General features: G+C 41.4%; 1 protein-coding gene across 1 annotated transcript; it reads left to right on the top strand.

Moving 5' to 3' along the window:
- The first annotated feature begins 618 nt into the window (after positions 1-618).
- LOC130911416 (collectin-12-like) lies at positions 619-17,235 on the top strand. The gene is made up of 8 exons (XM_057829237.1): positions 619-628; positions 9,593-10,386; positions 10,447-10,550; positions 14,477-14,601; positions 16,197-16,261; positions 16,371-16,456; positions 16,525-16,702; positions 16,802-17,235. The coding sequence occupies exons 1-8, from the start codon at positions 619-621 to the stop codon at positions 16,949-16,951; spliced, it is 1,512 nt and encodes a 503-aa protein (XP_057685220.1). The 3' UTR covers positions 16,952-17,235.
- Positions 17,236-17,602: the final 367 nt, after the last annotated feature.

The following is a 17,602-nucleotide window of genomic DNA, read 5'->3' as shown; positions in this document are numbered from 1 at the left end:
TGTGAATTTGGTGATAAGACTTGGCTCAATTTGCTATGGTCAACGATGAGTTGAATCAAGAGCCAATGGACACGCATTGGACCCACTGGCAATTCCAATTTTGTGTTAAGACAAGATTAACACACAGAGCTGCCTCTGAATGATCGTGTTTTTGTGTCATTGACGGCGACAAATGTCCAGTCCATTTGCTAATGGTGAAGTGATAGTCAAATAGCAAAAATAGTGGCGCTTCGATGTACGAGTGACCAGACTCAAGAGTTTTTCGAGGTCTGACCTGAGGTGGTTAAAAGCAAAAGTAGTTATCCAAAACATTCCTCAAGTACAAGTAAAAAATATTCGTTGAAAAGAATACTCTAGTAAGGAGTAACTTTGTCAGTAACTGCTTACAATGTCTTATGAAAAAAAAAAATAATAATAATGTTATATATTTTTTTCTCAGCACAACTTCATCTACTAGTAGATGAACTGTCATTACATTACTGTACTATAACCTATCCGGCCAAAAAGATGACACACAAACCCTCAAATTCAGACCAGAACAACACGATGAAACATCACCCAGAGCATGAGTGCCCTCTAGCGGAGAACAAACATTGTTACCGCTACTTATAACGTATAATGGAGTCAGGTGGTTATTGTTGCGACGTCTCATTGGTACAACTGAGACGGCCACTGTCGGCACCTCTGGCGAGAATAAAGTCAATATGTACAATAAAGACGAAAAATGTAATGACTCTAGTGTAGCCCAAAGTAGTGGCGTAAGAGTTGTGTTTCATCACAAATCTACTCAAGTCAAAGTAAAAAGTATCGCGTGGTAAAACCATAAGGTGGAGTTTGACTTTTCTGGCAAGAGGGGCCAAAAATGTTGATGACCCCGAAACGCAGTGTCAGCAATAAAATCAACTTACACGATATATGCTCCGATAGTAGCTTAGCCCATGCTCGTACATACAGGCACCCCAGCTGTGTGTGTATCTGCGTGTGTGAGCGTGTGCGTTTTTCTGTCTTACCTCGTGGAGAAGTAGACGCCACATCTGTTTTGGCTATTTCCAGCCAGGAACATAATTTATAATAATACGTTGAAAATGAACTTTTTTTTTTTTTTACCTTGTTTCCATTTTTGGGGGTTAACGTCTGAAGTGGAGCCAACTGAAATTCCGCTCACCATTTTGGCGATGCTCTCCGGTGTTTCATGGTCCACATCTTCAGTTCTTGGTTCTCGCTCAGTAGTTGTTGTCGCTTTTGAAAGCTTAGGTTTGAAAAAATGATGTATATCCATCTTGCCTCTTCTGACCTCAAGTGTTTTTTGGGGGGGGCTTAGCAAAGCAAATGACCGTCTCTAAGGTGCTAGTTGTCAGGGAGCGCGGGCGGGCAAGGTGGACCCAAATGCAGGGAAATGTAGGCGAGGCAGATGAATGGTGCAAAAATGATTTAATTAAAGCCAACGAAAAACAAAGTACAAACAAAGGCTGTGATAATCCAAAGAAGGCACTGAGGCAAACAAAAACTGTCACTAACAAAAGACTGCTTTTCAAAAACTCACTTGGAACACAAGGGCTTGGATAGGCGTGAATACTGCTGATGAGAACCTGACATGGACTTTGACGTTGACATAGACACTTACATTGACAATGACGCAACAAGGACTGAAAAGAAACTGGGTGCTTTTATACACACACACATGCAGACAAGGGGTAACGAGACAACGAGGAACAGCTGGGTAATACAGGAGGACTCACTATGTGCAGGCACGACAGGTGAAATCACAGAGACAAGTCACACCCCCGTCTCATCTGGCTAGATGGACCTCTTCTTGTTCCTTTACTCCAATGTATCTTTACGGACTGTAACTTCACCTGCTAATTCCAGTCCTGGTGCTTCCTGCCTATCTGTCCTGGGAGTGGATCTCTCCTCACTGTGGTACTTCCCAAGGTTTCTCATTTTTTCCCCAAAGACTCTGGAGTTTTTGGAGTTTTTCCTTGCCGACATGGAGGGTCTACGGATGGGGGATGCCCAGGATTCGAAATGTATGTATTCATCTTTATTGCTTCATTTGCTGTTTCTGATTGTGTATCACATTGCCTCTGCAAAGCCCTTTGAGACAACCTTGTTGTGATTTAGGGCTATACGAATAAAATTGAATTGAATAGATATGTCAAGAACACTTGGAATGTTTGACAATAGAGATCTACAATGAAAAAAAGAAAAATATAATTGTCAGTTGAATCTATCAATCACCAGGTTCATGTATTGAGTCCTTCACTGAATGGATGAGCCAATTGTTTTCCACTATTAAGCAAAAAAAAATTCTTCATCTGTGGAGATTTTAATATTGATTCATTATGTATAATGTATAATGTATAGTATGTCTCTTTACCCAACAATAACTAAACCTTTGAATCGAACAGTGTATCATCTGAACCAATGCACGTAAAAGTTATTATCAGAAGATAAGGATTTATTTTGCATTGATCATTTTGCCTATTAATTAATTAGGTTCATATACATGAGAAATGTGGCCCTTTGCCCCCTTCATCCAATCTGTTTGGTCTAATTAATGTCCCGTCCCCAGCAAAAAGTGTACCTACATGCAGGTTATGCTGTTATATCGTCCCTACGAATGTTGAGACCAAACCTATGCCCTTCCAAAGTAACGCCGGTTTTTGTGGTGAAGGACAGGCGCAAGACCACAAACAGTTTTCATTTCAATCTTATAAAAAAAAAAAAAAAATTAAAAAAAAAAAAAAAAAGAGCTTAGACCAAGAAAAATACAATAGAATATTTAAAAACTAAATTTTGGCCTTAAATAAAATATTCTTTGTTTTTTTTCACACTTTTTGTTTAGCAATCTGTAATAAATTGATTAAAGTATCAGAATTAAAAGTTTTAAAAACAACTGAATATTTCACTAAAGGTCAGAATTGAATTCTGTGGTTTTGTACACCACTCTTTACTCTCATTTATGTTGCATGAATTATAGAATTGCGACGACCAACACATTGAGGGTGTAGAGCAAATGCATGCTATTTTCTTACTTTTACGTATCGATAATATGTACCGTGTGTGCGTGTTTTGTGAAGAATGCTGATGAGATATGAAATAACCAGTAGCCAATTGAATAAGCTACCGTTTTTGGTTTATATATTTGGAAATCGGACACTAAAGGAGTCAGTGCCTCACCAACCATGAACCTCACCGCACGTCACTGATTTTGATCGTGACTTTGTGAATGCCAGTGGCCTGTACTGTACTGTACTGTACTGAAGTAATCCTGCTTACCAGCGGCTAACCGGAGTTGACGAAACCTGGTTATCTAGTTTGTGGTCAATCAGTGCTACGACGCTAGTTATGAGGTTGATTAGTCGAACCTATGTCAACCCAATCAGAGTTACTGCGCGTTCACATAAAAGGGGGCGGAGACCAGAGTCAAAAACTACTTGTGACGATGGCACGGGCACCTTACTTCACGGAGGAGGAATGCGCGATAGTAATGCGGAGTTATGAAGAATTAAAAGCCACCCTCACCGCGAAATCCAACACCGCTCCAGCGAGTAGAGCGCGACTGGTCTGTTGGCAGCGAATTACAGATCGTGTGATTTGTGAATGCGTCAATATGCCAGTTTACTTATGTACATGAAAAGAAATAAAGTCTGCTGTCAGGACAATAAAATAAGATTTGGTACGTTAAGTGTAAGAAATAATTTATCGTGCATTACCACATAAAGCAGGGTGATATATGTTTAGTCCCATTGACTGTATGAATATGTATGTCCTTTGAACATCGTCAGAGTAGAGGTTAGATTGGGCCTAAAAAAATCCAGCCCAACCCGGCCCGAGCCTGATCAATTCACTTGATTTGCAGGCCCAGAGCCTGACCCCCCCGCCGTCAATTTTATGTTATATTTGGGAGGACTCAGGAGAAGAAGGAAATGCGGGGATGAGATGCATGGTTGCGTTCTGTGTGATCACATTTGTGACAATGAATAATAAAAAAAATTAAAGCCTCTCTTTTGCAATGAATTTTCAGTTAAACAATACCGTTAGATGCATATTCAATAAACATTTATATCTTTTATATTTGTGTGTCTGTTCTATCGGTGGATTTGACATTTATTTTAATCTCTTCGAGCTGGCAGAAAAAAAAATCCGCATCTTTCTAAATGTTTAAATAGTCTACATATTTTTGTGATTATTATAAATGCATTTACACAACGAAATAACGCTGGAAAAGTTCCTTAAATATATTTCTTGTATGAGAGCAAAGCTCCACATTGGCTTACATTCAGCGAAGCCTCCTGGACAAGCGTCCAGGAGGCATCCAAACCAGATGGCCGAACCCCCTCAGCTGGCTCCTCACAATGCGGAGGAGTAGCGGCTCGATCCTCCATCCCGGATGATCACTTTTTCACAATTATCCAAGAATGAACTCTTTACACTCTGCGTAGTAAAATTGGGGACGCGGCGTCCCCTTGATATGTGTTGGCCATAACGTCTGTTGTACCATAAAGACGTAATTTTTGGGCAGTACATAGACGAACAGTAGCTCTTTCATTCAATACCAGATGTCCTGACAGATCCAAATACCTGTTGCATTGTACCCAAATGAGTTTTCCGCAGAGCCAGGCGGTTTACCAAAAATTGACCGTTAACAAAATTCTTCACGATGACCGACGTAATTTTGACCATGTCGGTAAATTTGGTCATTTAATAAAACAAGTAAATATAGTCTTTTCATCCCGCTTTGACGCCGTGTTGTTCGGCTACGTTCGTTCCCCTTTAAGAAAGCAGTCAGTGTGTTTACATGTGAAGTCACGTGGTTATCAGGAAATCAAGCAAACAGCAGCCCAGTAGACTAACGCTAGCGGCTAATGCTACAAGCAAACGTGATGGAGTCGGGCTTAAGGGAGCTTAGCCAAACTTTCACCCGACATTAAGTAGACTCTTGGCGGCCTCCAGGCGGGCTTTCACCCGCTTTCCTCACGATTTCATGAGAGGGTGCTTCTATTGCTTTCTACTGGCTGCCGCTAGCGGCTAACGCTACAAATGAACGTGATGGGAGTCTGATAGCGGCTCTAACCTTGTCAAAACGGCTGAACTTAATGAGTGGATTGGGCACCGACTGCATCTAGCAATTAGTATGTCGCGTTATTTTGTATCTGTGTGTGTGTGTGTGATTTCTTTGACAGCTTTTATGATGGTAAAGCATTCACCATAAATTATAATCCAACAGTGGGGCTTATAATATCACCATTTAATGGCCACCGCTATTTTTCTGTATGTGCTTGCTTTATTCTGTGTCATTACTGCCATCATAAAATCTTAAACGCTTCATTGGCATAAGAGCAATATAGCTTTAGCGTGTGTGTCTCTGTGGTGGGGGTGCATGTGTGCGTGCATGTATTTAAAAAAATGCTCTGAAAAAAAGAAGAAAAAAAAAACACAGAAACATTGAAGTAAAAAGCAAAAAGTAATAATGTCACATCAGCCATGAACAATAAGTTGTCTGTTTGAAGTGTACTGTTCAAGTCGTATGTCATTTGTGTTACAATGACATGTTTGCACAGTCGTCGTATTGATTTGTATAATGTTGTTCAAGTCATACTAGCTGTTATAAATGTTCAAACTTGAATTCTTATTGTTTACAAGACATTTTCATATACTTAATGTTTAGACTGCATGTACAATTGTTAAACATGTTAAATTGAAAGCTGGTAAATAAAAAAGAGAAACAGTACAGAAAAGCAGTTTCTTTTCAGGTCAGTCACGTCAGCCTCTCGCCATAGTACACGCACACACACACCCACGCATCCCCCCCCACACACACACACAATTTAGTTTTTGTGTTTGTTTTTGTGTCTGTCTGTTTGTCAGTTTTTGTGTTTGTTTGTCTATCTGTCAGTTTGTATATTTGTTCGTGCCATGTGAGAGAATATTCTCAAAAGCTGGAGAGGTCATTAGCAAAAAGAGGAACCGGCTGAAACCAAATGCTGCTGAGATGATTCTGTTTTTAAATAAAAATGTGTGAATCACCCAAATCCCCATCCCAGTGTCACTAGCATTCTATACACCTACCATCAAGAGTTCCCTATTGCACAAGCATTTGCGTATTTCATTTAAAAGTAACACAACAGCTTTTTTTTGTTTGTTTGTTTTCATTATTATTATTATTATTTTTTTTTTTTTTATTAATCTGGGGGAAGAATAAAGAATACATTTCAGGCTAGTGGTCAAACCCACTACTGCTCGCACATCAGACATAGTATATAACCACCATACCACCCACAGGTTTCATTGTTCAGATGACACTTGGTCATTTGGTTAGATGAAAATTCAATATATTTTTGTCCAGAAGATGTCACCACACTGAATTGTGTCAAATGCCTCGTAGCACGGAACCATCTCAACACATTTGCTTCAGCGGTACAGAAAGCAGCGGTGAAGCAGTGTCGTCTGTCGTGACTCACCACACTGATTCGTGGCAAATGCTTCATAACACTGAATGAACCATTTCGACACGTTGCTTGATATATATTTACTGCTTCAGAAAGCTAAGGTTTCTCCATCACTAGTACGACCCTAATTTCCAAATGTTCCACGTGACGTTGAGACGTGTTTGATGCACGAATTCTTCTTTGTTTGTATGTTTGTTTTCTTTTGATGCACGAGTTCTTTAGAGCGTCATCCTCCAGCCTTTGTGTCGTTGGACGTGCGTGCGTGCGTGCGTGACGTAGTCAAGCTTGTGTGTCTGTCACAGAGCGAAAGAGGCTTGCGTCGTATTAAATTCTCCTCTGAAGTTTATCTGGCTGATCTTCTATCTGGACCTGAGAGATGAAGAAGGCACAATCGCTCCTTTTCCAAGCGTTGACCGTGCTTGGCATTTAGGCTTCGCTTGGTGAGTTCACGTTTTTATTTGACTTCAAGGTTCACTGCAAACGTTGTTGGGACTGGATTTGTTTCTTCAGATCATTAGGGGATCAATATAAAAGGGCATTTTATTGGCCCCACCTCGGGGAAATGTATACTTGTCAGATTACTAGACATATTAAGCAAACTGTCAGTCTCATTTGAAACAATGGAAACAATACATTATACATCCGCGGTTTTGAGACACTTTCTGATCCGACTGTGAACTTTTGAAAAAAGGGTGTAGTAAAGCCTATTTAAAACTAACGACTGACTTTAAGCATTGATATACCACTCATTTAACTCACTGACCGCCACTGACTGAAAACCTGAAACATTCACTTCGGTTTGCCTTGGAAATTCACTTCGGTTTGCCTTGGAAGGCTGCAAATGGATTGGACGTCTAGCACCGTCATTGGCACAGAAACGTGAGAATCCATAGCCAGTCCTCCCAGTTAAGAATAAGCGCACTTCTGTTGTTGTCAGTAGTAAGCTAAACGAACCAAAATTATACATTAATACAAATGTATATATATAACTATTTTAAAACTATTAAAATTATTATGAATTAAAAAAATAACACTAAATATTACTATTAAATTTTATTATAATAATTTTAATAACTTAATAATAATAAATTTAATAAATTCATAATAATTTATTTTTTAATTTAATTTTATAGTATTATATAATACTATATTATTAGTAGTATTATTATTACTAAATATAATAACACTAAATATATAATACTAAATATTGACTAATGGCAGTTAAATACTCTTGTAGTTTAGTTTTGGTTAGTTTTAGTTTTATACTAAAGGGTCATAGTATTTACCTATGATATAAATAAATATCTACTTTTTTTAATTCCATTATAATCTTAATGATTTTTTTAATCAATAAATTATCAATAAACCCAATAGATTTGTATTAATGTATAATTGTATTTTTTCATATATAAATAAAATTAACATTAAAAAATAAAAAATAAATACATATATGTTACAGTTCTACATGGACTGAGGTTTTCAATGCAACTTTTCACATTCCAGGTGTTTTGTTTCACATTGCGAGATGGATAATTTTGTATGTGGTGCCTGTGTGTGTGTTTTGTCATAATGTATCAAACGTAGGAAGAGAATGTCCAAAAGACATGTGCTTCAACACAACAGAAACTTAGCTCCAAAACCATTGTCTGTGATCTCAATTGATCTGGATCATGAATACATATAGGTTGAGGTGCTGGAAGGGGAGGGATAATTGAACTTTTAATGACCGAAGGGAAAACAAACAACAACAAAAAACCTGCAGTTGAACACAATCTTGATGACTTTTACAATTGTTGTTACAATATGATTAACACCCCCCACCAACACAAACCTATATAAAGACAAACCGAACACTTTAAAATGCAACTTTTTTTCACCTCGACCTATAACCTTACTCACCTTGTCTTCACTGATGCAAAAGCATCTATTGCACTTTCATATGACAGTTGTTTTGGAAGGGCACTTCTTTCCTGGACTTGGTGGGCTTGGACTTGGTGCTGATGTGGATAAGTTCGCTGTAAAAGATGGCCCAGAATGTACAGAGGCAGAAGGAAAATATTTCAGAAGAGCATCTAGAGAAGAAAGTGGAATCTTACATTATATTTGTCAAATAGCTGCTCATTGTCAAACCAGCATGATAGCGCCTAAAGTCTTGCAGCCTACTGTACCTGTCTATTGGACCCGGTCACTATCTTTGATGGGCGTAGTTGAAAGAAAATACATTCTTGAAGCACTGCAACTACACAGGACTATTCAATAATAATGAATTAAATAAAATAAGACAGCAAATAAATACCTATTGAATTTTTTTTTTTTTTTTACATGAACGTGATTGCCATTTTAATGAATTAATGACACATTTAAAAACAAATGTTTGCATTTAAATCCATGGCACTTTTAGTCCCCCATACCACAGAACTTTGAAATTATTAATGCATATTTTATGGTGTATTTGTATAATTAACCTTGCCACTTTTTTAGGCAAGGCAAATTTATTTGAAAGGCAAAATTTCACACAAGGTAAAAGTGGTTCACATCACATGAAAGTAAGCAAGACAATTTGGGTCCCCCATAGACTTTGTCCAAATTTCTCAAAAATTGGAGGGGGAGTAAATTTAACTGAAACTAATCAACAGCTGGCTGAATACTGAAAATATTTCTAAAACAACAGCCTGGCTAATGATACAGTATAATCTTTCTTTAGCACTAAGTCATATAAACTCTATGTGAATAACCGCTAGCTTGCAGTTGCGCTAAGTCTACGTGCTTATGCTGTTGAAAAAAAATCATCACAACAAACCTCTGTTTTTCTTCACGTTTATGGTCTCTTCTTTCTTTTTCTTCTGACCCGGAGGGCTTTTGTCTTTTCATGAAGTTGACGTCACCGTAACGTCGCTCAATTGCGGAGGCTAAAAATAGCACCTTCAGGTAGCTCACTCGTCTGCTGGGTGGTGAGACTGGGGTCTGTGGTGAAATTATCACATCACAGGAAAAAGTGAAACGGGCAGAGGGTCCACTAGAAAAATGATTTCATTATTATTTAAAGACTTATTATGAACGGTTTTGCTCTTCTTTTCTTTGAATTTTTTGAATACTGCTATCATCAAATATTATTTGAATATTTTTCTTGACGCCCTTAGGACGCTGCTGCAGGCCTACGAGCCCTCCTGCTACGCGCCCTCCTGCTACGCGCCCTCCTGTTACGCGCCCTCCTGTTACGCGCCCTCCTGTTACGGTCGCTCCTGCTACGGTCGCTCCTCCTACGGGCCCTCCTGTTACGGGCCCTCCTGTTACGGGCCCTCCTGTTACGGTCGCTCCTGTTACGGTCGCTCCTGCTACGGGCCCTCCTCTTACGGTCGCTCCTGCTACGGGCCATCCTGCTACGGGCGTTCCTGTTACGGGCCCTCCTGTTACGGTCGCTCCTGCTACGGTCGCTCCTGCTACGGGCCCTCCTGTTACGGTCGCTCCTGCTACGGTCGCTCCTCCTACGGGCCCTCCTGTTACGGGCCCTCCTGTTACGGGCCCTCCTGTTACGGTCGCTCCTGCTACGGGCCCTCCTCTTACGGTCGCTCCTGCTACGGGCCATCCTGCTACGGGCGTTCCTGTTACGGGCCCTCCTGTTACGGTCGCTCCTGCTACGGTCGCTCCTGCTACGGGCCGTCCTCCTACGGGCCCTCCTGTTACGGTAGCTCCTGTTACGGTCGCTCCTACTACGGGCCCTCGTGCTACGGGCCCTCCTCTTACGGGCCCTGATAAGAAGGTTGTATCGCCTACTCGACGGCCCAAGTCTGCTGAGGGCTGTCAGGCACCCTGGCGGCTCAACAACCAACATAGTTACTGCTTTGCCAATGACTCTAAATCTTGGGATGATGCCAAACGCTACTGTTCATCCAATGGGGGGCACCTGCTGATAATCCGGAGCAGCGCGGAGAGGGTGAGCGGCCTTTCACTAAGTGTCTCTCGTGCCCTTTAGTACTGATGCAATTTGTTTCAGGACTGGTTGAAAGAGCAACTCGATGGCTTTGACTACTGGATCGGCCTGAAGAGCCCATACCCGTGGAAGTGGATTGACGGAACTCCTTTGAAATCAGAACTAGCGTAAGCAGTATAAGGAAAGCGTAATGTAGACACGTAAAATTTGGGTACTTCCTACTCACTCATCACTATAACACCCAAAATGACAGCTGCACCCAAGGAAAAGTGCTTCTTCTTTGCTTTATAGGGAACTGAACAGCCTTATGTGGCGACTATTATCGATAAGATGATTGGTAAAGCACAACCGAATCAGAATCGATCAAAATAACATCCCTCAGCGTATCTGCTTTTTAACAGGCCGTTTAGTTAAAAAGAATTTCTGAAATGTTTTTTGACAGGCCGTTTTGTTAAGAAGAATGGTTCTAGTCAAGGCTGATTTATGCTTCTGCGTTCCGGTGACAGCGGAGCGACGCCGTAGGCCCTACGCCAGGGTTCACTAAATCCGGACCCTAGTGACGGGATCTGTCGTTCACTTGAGTAAACGAATCCATTCCGGATCGTTCAGTAAAAAGATTCGTTCAAACGAATCGTTCAACGAATCGTTCGCCCCCCTCATCTCCCTCCCCGTCCAAATGAATCGTTCGGTTACTGAACGGGAAGTGACGTTGCCGAACGAATCACCAAAGACCGCTTCGCAGTATAACTGAACGGGAAGTGACATTCTTGGTCCCTCCCTCTCTTGCACATTGACCACTCGTCGTAGTTTCAGTAATGAGTGACAGGCAATATCATTCTGCTTTCACAGACAGCCTCGTCTCCCTCCCACCCGCTGCTGCAAAAGCGAGGGAGAACTTCCGCGTCGTCTGTCCTAGTTCTATGGGCTCAAAATCATGGCTCGTGCTTGCATTTCGATTTAGGACACGGTTAAACATTTTCCTTTTGTGGGAGGAGTGGGGGTTTGGGGTCGGGGGCGCACGGACTTTCTTTAGCATGTTCTCGATCACATATACAATGCTGCTGCTAGCCTGCTACCAGCCAACGCAGCATGCTTGCTGTCACGAAAATAAAAATAAATCGAAAGTTTAATTTCTAAATGGATCGACCAACACATATTTACCTCTCACTCTGTTGTATTTTTGTTTTCATGCTCATCACTATTATTTTTAGTCACTATTGTTAAAACTATAAGTGTAAATAGCTAGTTTTCGAATGTGCTGCTCTGAAATAAAGACAATACTGCATTTTGATATTTGACAGTTTAATTGCAAATCAGTATTAAGATGATCGTACTGAATTTTTGCACTGGTATTAATAAATAAAATAATCCGGTCAGCTCCCCTGTCGTCCCCGCATCTCAGATCGTCAAATGCTGACGAGAAATGGTTGTTTGCCCTTTACGATGTCGCCTTTCTACCCTTATTAGTCTGTTAAGAAAAATGTAGACATATTGCGACATCTCCCGTGTCCGCGTGCGTTGTTTTGGGGCGCTTGAGTAGTGCATGATGGACGGATTGACATAATTTGTCAAACCAACCAACACCTGACACGGGGGAAAAAAATAAAACACTCGGAAAAAAATGACATGTATATACAGTTTCATTGCAAATCAGTATTATGGTGATCGTATTGACGTTTTGCACTGGTATTAATAAATAAAATAATCCGGTCAGCTCCCCTGTCGTCCCCGCATCTCAGATTGTCAAATGCTGACGAGAAATAATTGTTTGCTCTTTACGATATCGCCTTTCTACTCTCATTAGTCTGTTAAGAAAAATGTAGACATATTGCGACATCTCCCGTGTCCATGTGCGTTGTTGTGGGGCGCTTGAGTAGCACATGATGGACGGATTGACATAATTTGTCAAACCAACCAACACCTGACATGGGAAAAAAAAAATAAAACACTTGGAAAAAATGGACATGTGTATACCGTTTCATTGCAAATCAGTATTATGGTGATCATACTATTCTTTTTTTCTGTGCACATATGAGGTAAATATCGCTGCCATGAAGCCTCCATATAGTGACAGTTCTTTGCCCCCTTCATTGCCGTCACGCGACCGCAGCTCAGCTTTTGCTTGCCTCGTAGCTACCCGTGTTTTAAATTACTGTAAATTTGATAGTATGTCGTAATAGGTAGTCCCGAGTCTGTTGAGAAAAGTAGTACACTGAACCATGCTCGCTAGATTTGTGTGGTGTTTTTGTCTTTTTGAGCTGCATTTGATAGGCTCCACGTTAACAAATATGTGACAAAGTCCTTTCCTTTCATTTTTTGATTCGTTCACCGCATAGTCATTACTGGAAAGTCACGTTAGCAGCAAGCTAGGTCAGGAACCGGAGGACCGAGTCACTGAACGGGAAGTGACAAAACTCAGTCTTGCCCCCTTGCCTGCACGCTGGCTGCTTATTGGCCACACGTGGAAGTGAGTGACATACGCCCTGATTCTGTTTCCGGTCCCTCCCCTGCCCGCGATGAGGCTGGCGTCTGATTGGTCGTGTGCGATGTCAGAAGACGCTGCCGCTTGCTCAACGCCCTCCCACGCAGTGAACAAATACCAACTTCATAGAACGAATCAGTGCAGATGGTGATTAGTTCGGTCTCGTTCACCCAAACAATTCGTTCAAAAAGAACGAATCATTCGCGACCGATACAACACTACCGGACCCCGGTGCCACTTTTCCTGTCGTGTTTTCCACGTCTCTCTCCCCTAACACACCTGAATCAAATGATTATGTCATCAGCAACCTCTCCAGAAGCCTGATAATGATCCTGATTATATTGATTCAGGTGTGTTGGAGGAGGGAGACATGGAAAACACGACAGGAAAAGTGGCACCGAGGTCCGGATTTAGTGAAGCCTGCCCTACGCCGTCATTGCGCACTTGAACTTCTGCGTCACGGGAACACTTTGCTCTGTAACTCACCACCATGCCACTAGAGGAGGTGTGGGCTTGAACAATTTTGCGCAACCGAAAAGAGTGTATTTGCAGCTGCAGCTAATCAATACTGAACAACAAATGTTGACGCGTGGGCAACACAGAAGACGTGTGCGAATGTTTGAAAATGGCGGCGGTGTTGTGCTGAACCGGAAAAAGAGCGGACCAATCACAGTCCTTCAACGTTTACGTTACGCGCGTGTGTGTTAACGGCGTAGAATATCTTGCCGGAACTCCCTGACATAAGGGTAGGCACGGAGCCCTTTTTTTTTGGGGGGGGGGGGGGGGTGGTTGTGCTTTTCGCACAGTTTTAAATAGAGCACACAATAAAACACAACAGGTTTCACACACACACAGTGGTTAGCACGTCGGCCTCACAGTCCTGGGATCAAGGGTTTTTTGAAAAACGCTCTGGCCTTCCTGTGTGGAGTTTGCATGTTCTGCCCATGCCTGCTTGGGTTTTCTTCGGGTACTCCAGTTTCCCCACATCCCAAAAACATGCATGGTAGGCTAATCGACCACACTAAATTGTCCCTAGGTACGAGTGTGTGCGCGCGAATGGTTGTTCGTCTCCTTGTGCCCTGCAATTGGCTGGTAACCGATTCAGCGCGTACCCCGCCTAATGGTTGTTCGTCTCCTTATGCCTTGCAATTGGCTGGTAACCGATTCAGCGCGTACCCCGTGTACCGCCCACAGTTATCTGGGATTGGCTCCAGCCGTGACCCTCTTGAGGATAAGCGGCTCAGAAATGGAATGAATGAAAGGTTTCACACATGCATTACAGCATTACAGTGAAACGAGGCATAAATGAGAAACTGATTCCCATATATCCATTATTTTTTCACTGGTTTACAAAATTCCATCTAAAAGTCCATCTAAGAAACACACGTGATCATTACAAAAAAAATCTTCTTACTGAGCAAAATCATATATATATATTTTTTAACTATATATTTTTAAGGATAATTTCATGTATTGATTTTGTTTTTTTTTTTGTTTTTTTTGCACTTGATTTGTAAATGCGACTGATGCTCAACTAGGGATGAGCTTCAGAGCAGCTGCCGAAAGGTTGTTTTATAGCAGGATCTCGGTATGAAAGGTACTTCTGTGCAGGCTCTGGGATGCAGGTGAGCCTAACCTCCAAAATGAAGACTGTGTTGAGATGGGGGGACGTCGAGGTCGCTTGAACGACCTCTCCTGCACCTCCCTTAGACGTTACATCTGCAAGCGATGCCAAGGTGAGTTGGCGCCTTCTGTTGGTGTGCACCAACTATACTACACTGTGCTTTCGATTAGAGCAGGGGATTCTCAAACTTTTTCCTGTGAGAGCCACATAACTTTTCCCTTCTCTGATGAGGGGCCGGGTCAGTTTGTAACAGAAAAAGTGTGACGATTGCAGGAGTGCCTAAATGCAAAAATGAATTGTTTTTCAGAAAGCCACAATCAAATAACCCTTTCTGGATTCTTCACGGAACAAAAGTAAATAAAATAAAAATAATAATATAAAATAAAGATAATATGTCAAGTTCAAAAATAGATCTTTAGGTAGACATAAGGAGAGAAGACACTCAGTTTTCTTGGCCAAGGAGAGCAACATGTGACTCGTGAGTCACCAAAATTGATCTCGAGGAAAAATATCCTCCTTGGTATTTTATTTAGGGGTTTGTCCTAAACAAAGATGGATGTCGCCCTAAGGGAGGGGAGAGCAAGCTGGAGACACCCATGTGGTTTTCGATTGGATATGTGTGTGCATGTAGGTGGAACTAAGTGAATACACATGTGGAAGCAAGATCTTATGTAAACAATCATATAAACAGTCAAAATAATCCAGACACTTCAGTTATGCAACGCTGCGGCCATGGATGGAAAATTGTCCTCGAAGGTCCAGACGCCAGGTGCTGAAGATGCCTCGGAAGGTCTAGTTACGCAATGATGCGGCCATGAAGCAAAATAGTTGTCATCCCGACCCTCTTTTACCCTTTGTAACACTTAAGCATTATACTACAACCTGGTATAGCAAGCAATAATCATTTACTGGTTATATAAGTAAGAAAAATATGGCATTATGTATTTATGGTATGTATGAGCACAAGCAAATATTCAATCAATCAACCAAGCAAATATTTAATCAATCAAACCTCGATAATTACCTCAACATAATATAATATTATCACTATTAATTAAATAGATAACCAAATAGCCCTCTGGGTTCTTCACAGAAAAAAGCCAGGAAATAAATAACACTATTGGAAAAAAAAGAAATTGATTGTTCAGGGGGCCGGACCGAATGTGGAGGCGGGCCGTAGTTTGGAGAGTGAATAATATATGAATGTGAGAGAATATATGTGTGTGAGGGTGAATATGTATGTGAATGGAGAATGTATGTGTGTGTGAGGGCCAGAATGAAAAATGTCTTGTACGGCCCCTCATATAGTTCAGTTAGTCTTTCGTCTACTTTAAGAATGAGCTTGCATACGATTGATAATAGAGGCCTACTTGTACCACTAATACTTTTTCCATTCTGAGAGATTCAGGCATCATTATTAGCTGCCTATCAATCAAATACATTTGCTTAGTTGGCAAATTGTGCACTATCATACTTCTGACTCCGAGGCTGCAAGTGTTCTGCGCTCATATACATCTGTGAAACGTGACCGTGTTGCGGACGCAGCTTGAATGTGGTCTACCGATGGAGCACAGGATCACATGGTGTGCTGATTATTTAGCTGGGAAGATTCATGGCTTCCTAATATGCAATGTGCTCACTCACACTTAAAATCTTAATGTCAAATCTCATGTGTCCTACCTTGGTTGATGTTTGTTTCAATACCAGATAGCGATGAGATTATGTACAACGGCATTAAAGGCACTTGCAACCTCCAAGTGGATGTGTACCAGGTGAGTTGACGATTGTATGAGTTGTAGTTGGCATGTTCTGGAGGTTGCCCATAGCGATTAGCGCTTGACTGATATATCAATTTCACGCTGCCTTTATGTGTGCGTGCAGGAAGTTTCCGAAGTGCTGTTCAAAGAGCGTCTATACGCTGGCTGCATCATCGTCATCCAAGGAAAAGTGAAGCCGAACCCAACCAAGTAATTGTCACCATTCCCCCACGTTGTGTTAGGTTCGCTGTTACAAGAACTACCTGTCTGTATTGCAGGTTTATCGTCCACCTATCTTTGGGCCACGGTGAAGACACCCCGATGCGCATCGAAGTTGATTTCAAAGATGGGGACCTTGAGCTATTGACCCGCATCGGGAGTCATGTTGATGGAAAGTATGTCAACAAGATCGTCAAAAAGGACTCCTTCCCCTTCGCAGCCGGAAGCGACTTTGAGGTCATTATGTCATTTTAGGCACACCATCAAATTACAAAAAATTGAGGTGGTTGGAGCTTCTTCTCACGTCGGCTGGACTAATCATGCATTCTTTTACAGATGACCATCGAGTGCGGCGACGACATTTTCCGCTTGGCCGTCGGCAACGACTTTGAGGTGGAATACGAGAATGATGGTTATGATCTGCAAGATATCCACAGGCTGTTGGTGGAGGATGATGTGACAGTCACCAACGTCAGGCTGATTTGAGCGCAGTAAAATGGGAGGTGCTGCTTCTTCTCAGGATGTTGACGCCATGACGGCTCTTAACTAGGGTGACCGCCAGAGGGGAAAGTGGCTAGAATTCATTGCTGGAACTCCCCGACATGAACGGAGCCAGAATTTTTTTTTTACACACATAAAAATAAAACGGTATTACACATGCATTAGGCTACTGCATTACACATCCTATCACAAGGTAAACATGAGAAGTTGATTTTCATTCAAAATTGTATTTTTCAATGTAACAGTTAATAAAATAGCAGAAACCCCAACCTCTATCTCTTTATTTTCCCTCATTTCCTCACGTCTAAATGCAAAAATTGAACTCCGAAAGAACATAGAATTACAATTGTGAAAATTTTTTGTCAAATAATCATGTCACAAAAAATACAAATGACTTACAGTGAAATGGAATGTATTTTGAAGATCGCACATTGACATGGAAGATGTTCTGAACCTCCCCATCTAACAAATGTAACAAAATTTAATGAAATAAGCCTCTTCAATTCTTTCCTCTCTCTGAAAGAGCTGAGCAATTTTCTGTTGAATTGCCCTTTTTTTATCGCCTTAATTTTGAACGGAAAAATGAGTCCATGCGCACATTGACCCGACTCCTCGTACTTTATAACTGCTGCAGCA

This window comes from Corythoichthys intestinalis, unplaced genomic scaffold, assembly GCF_030265065.1.
Source record: "Corythoichthys intestinalis isolate RoL2023-P3 unplaced genomic scaffold, ASM3026506v1 HiC_scaffold_44, whole genome shotgun sequence".
Taxonomy (NCBI): Eukaryota; Metazoa; Chordata; class Actinopteri; order Syngnathiformes; family Syngnathidae; genus Corythoichthys; species Corythoichthys intestinalis.
The sequence above is the reverse complement of the archived record's forward strand: the minus strand, read 5'-3'. Positions and strand labels throughout refer to the sequence as shown.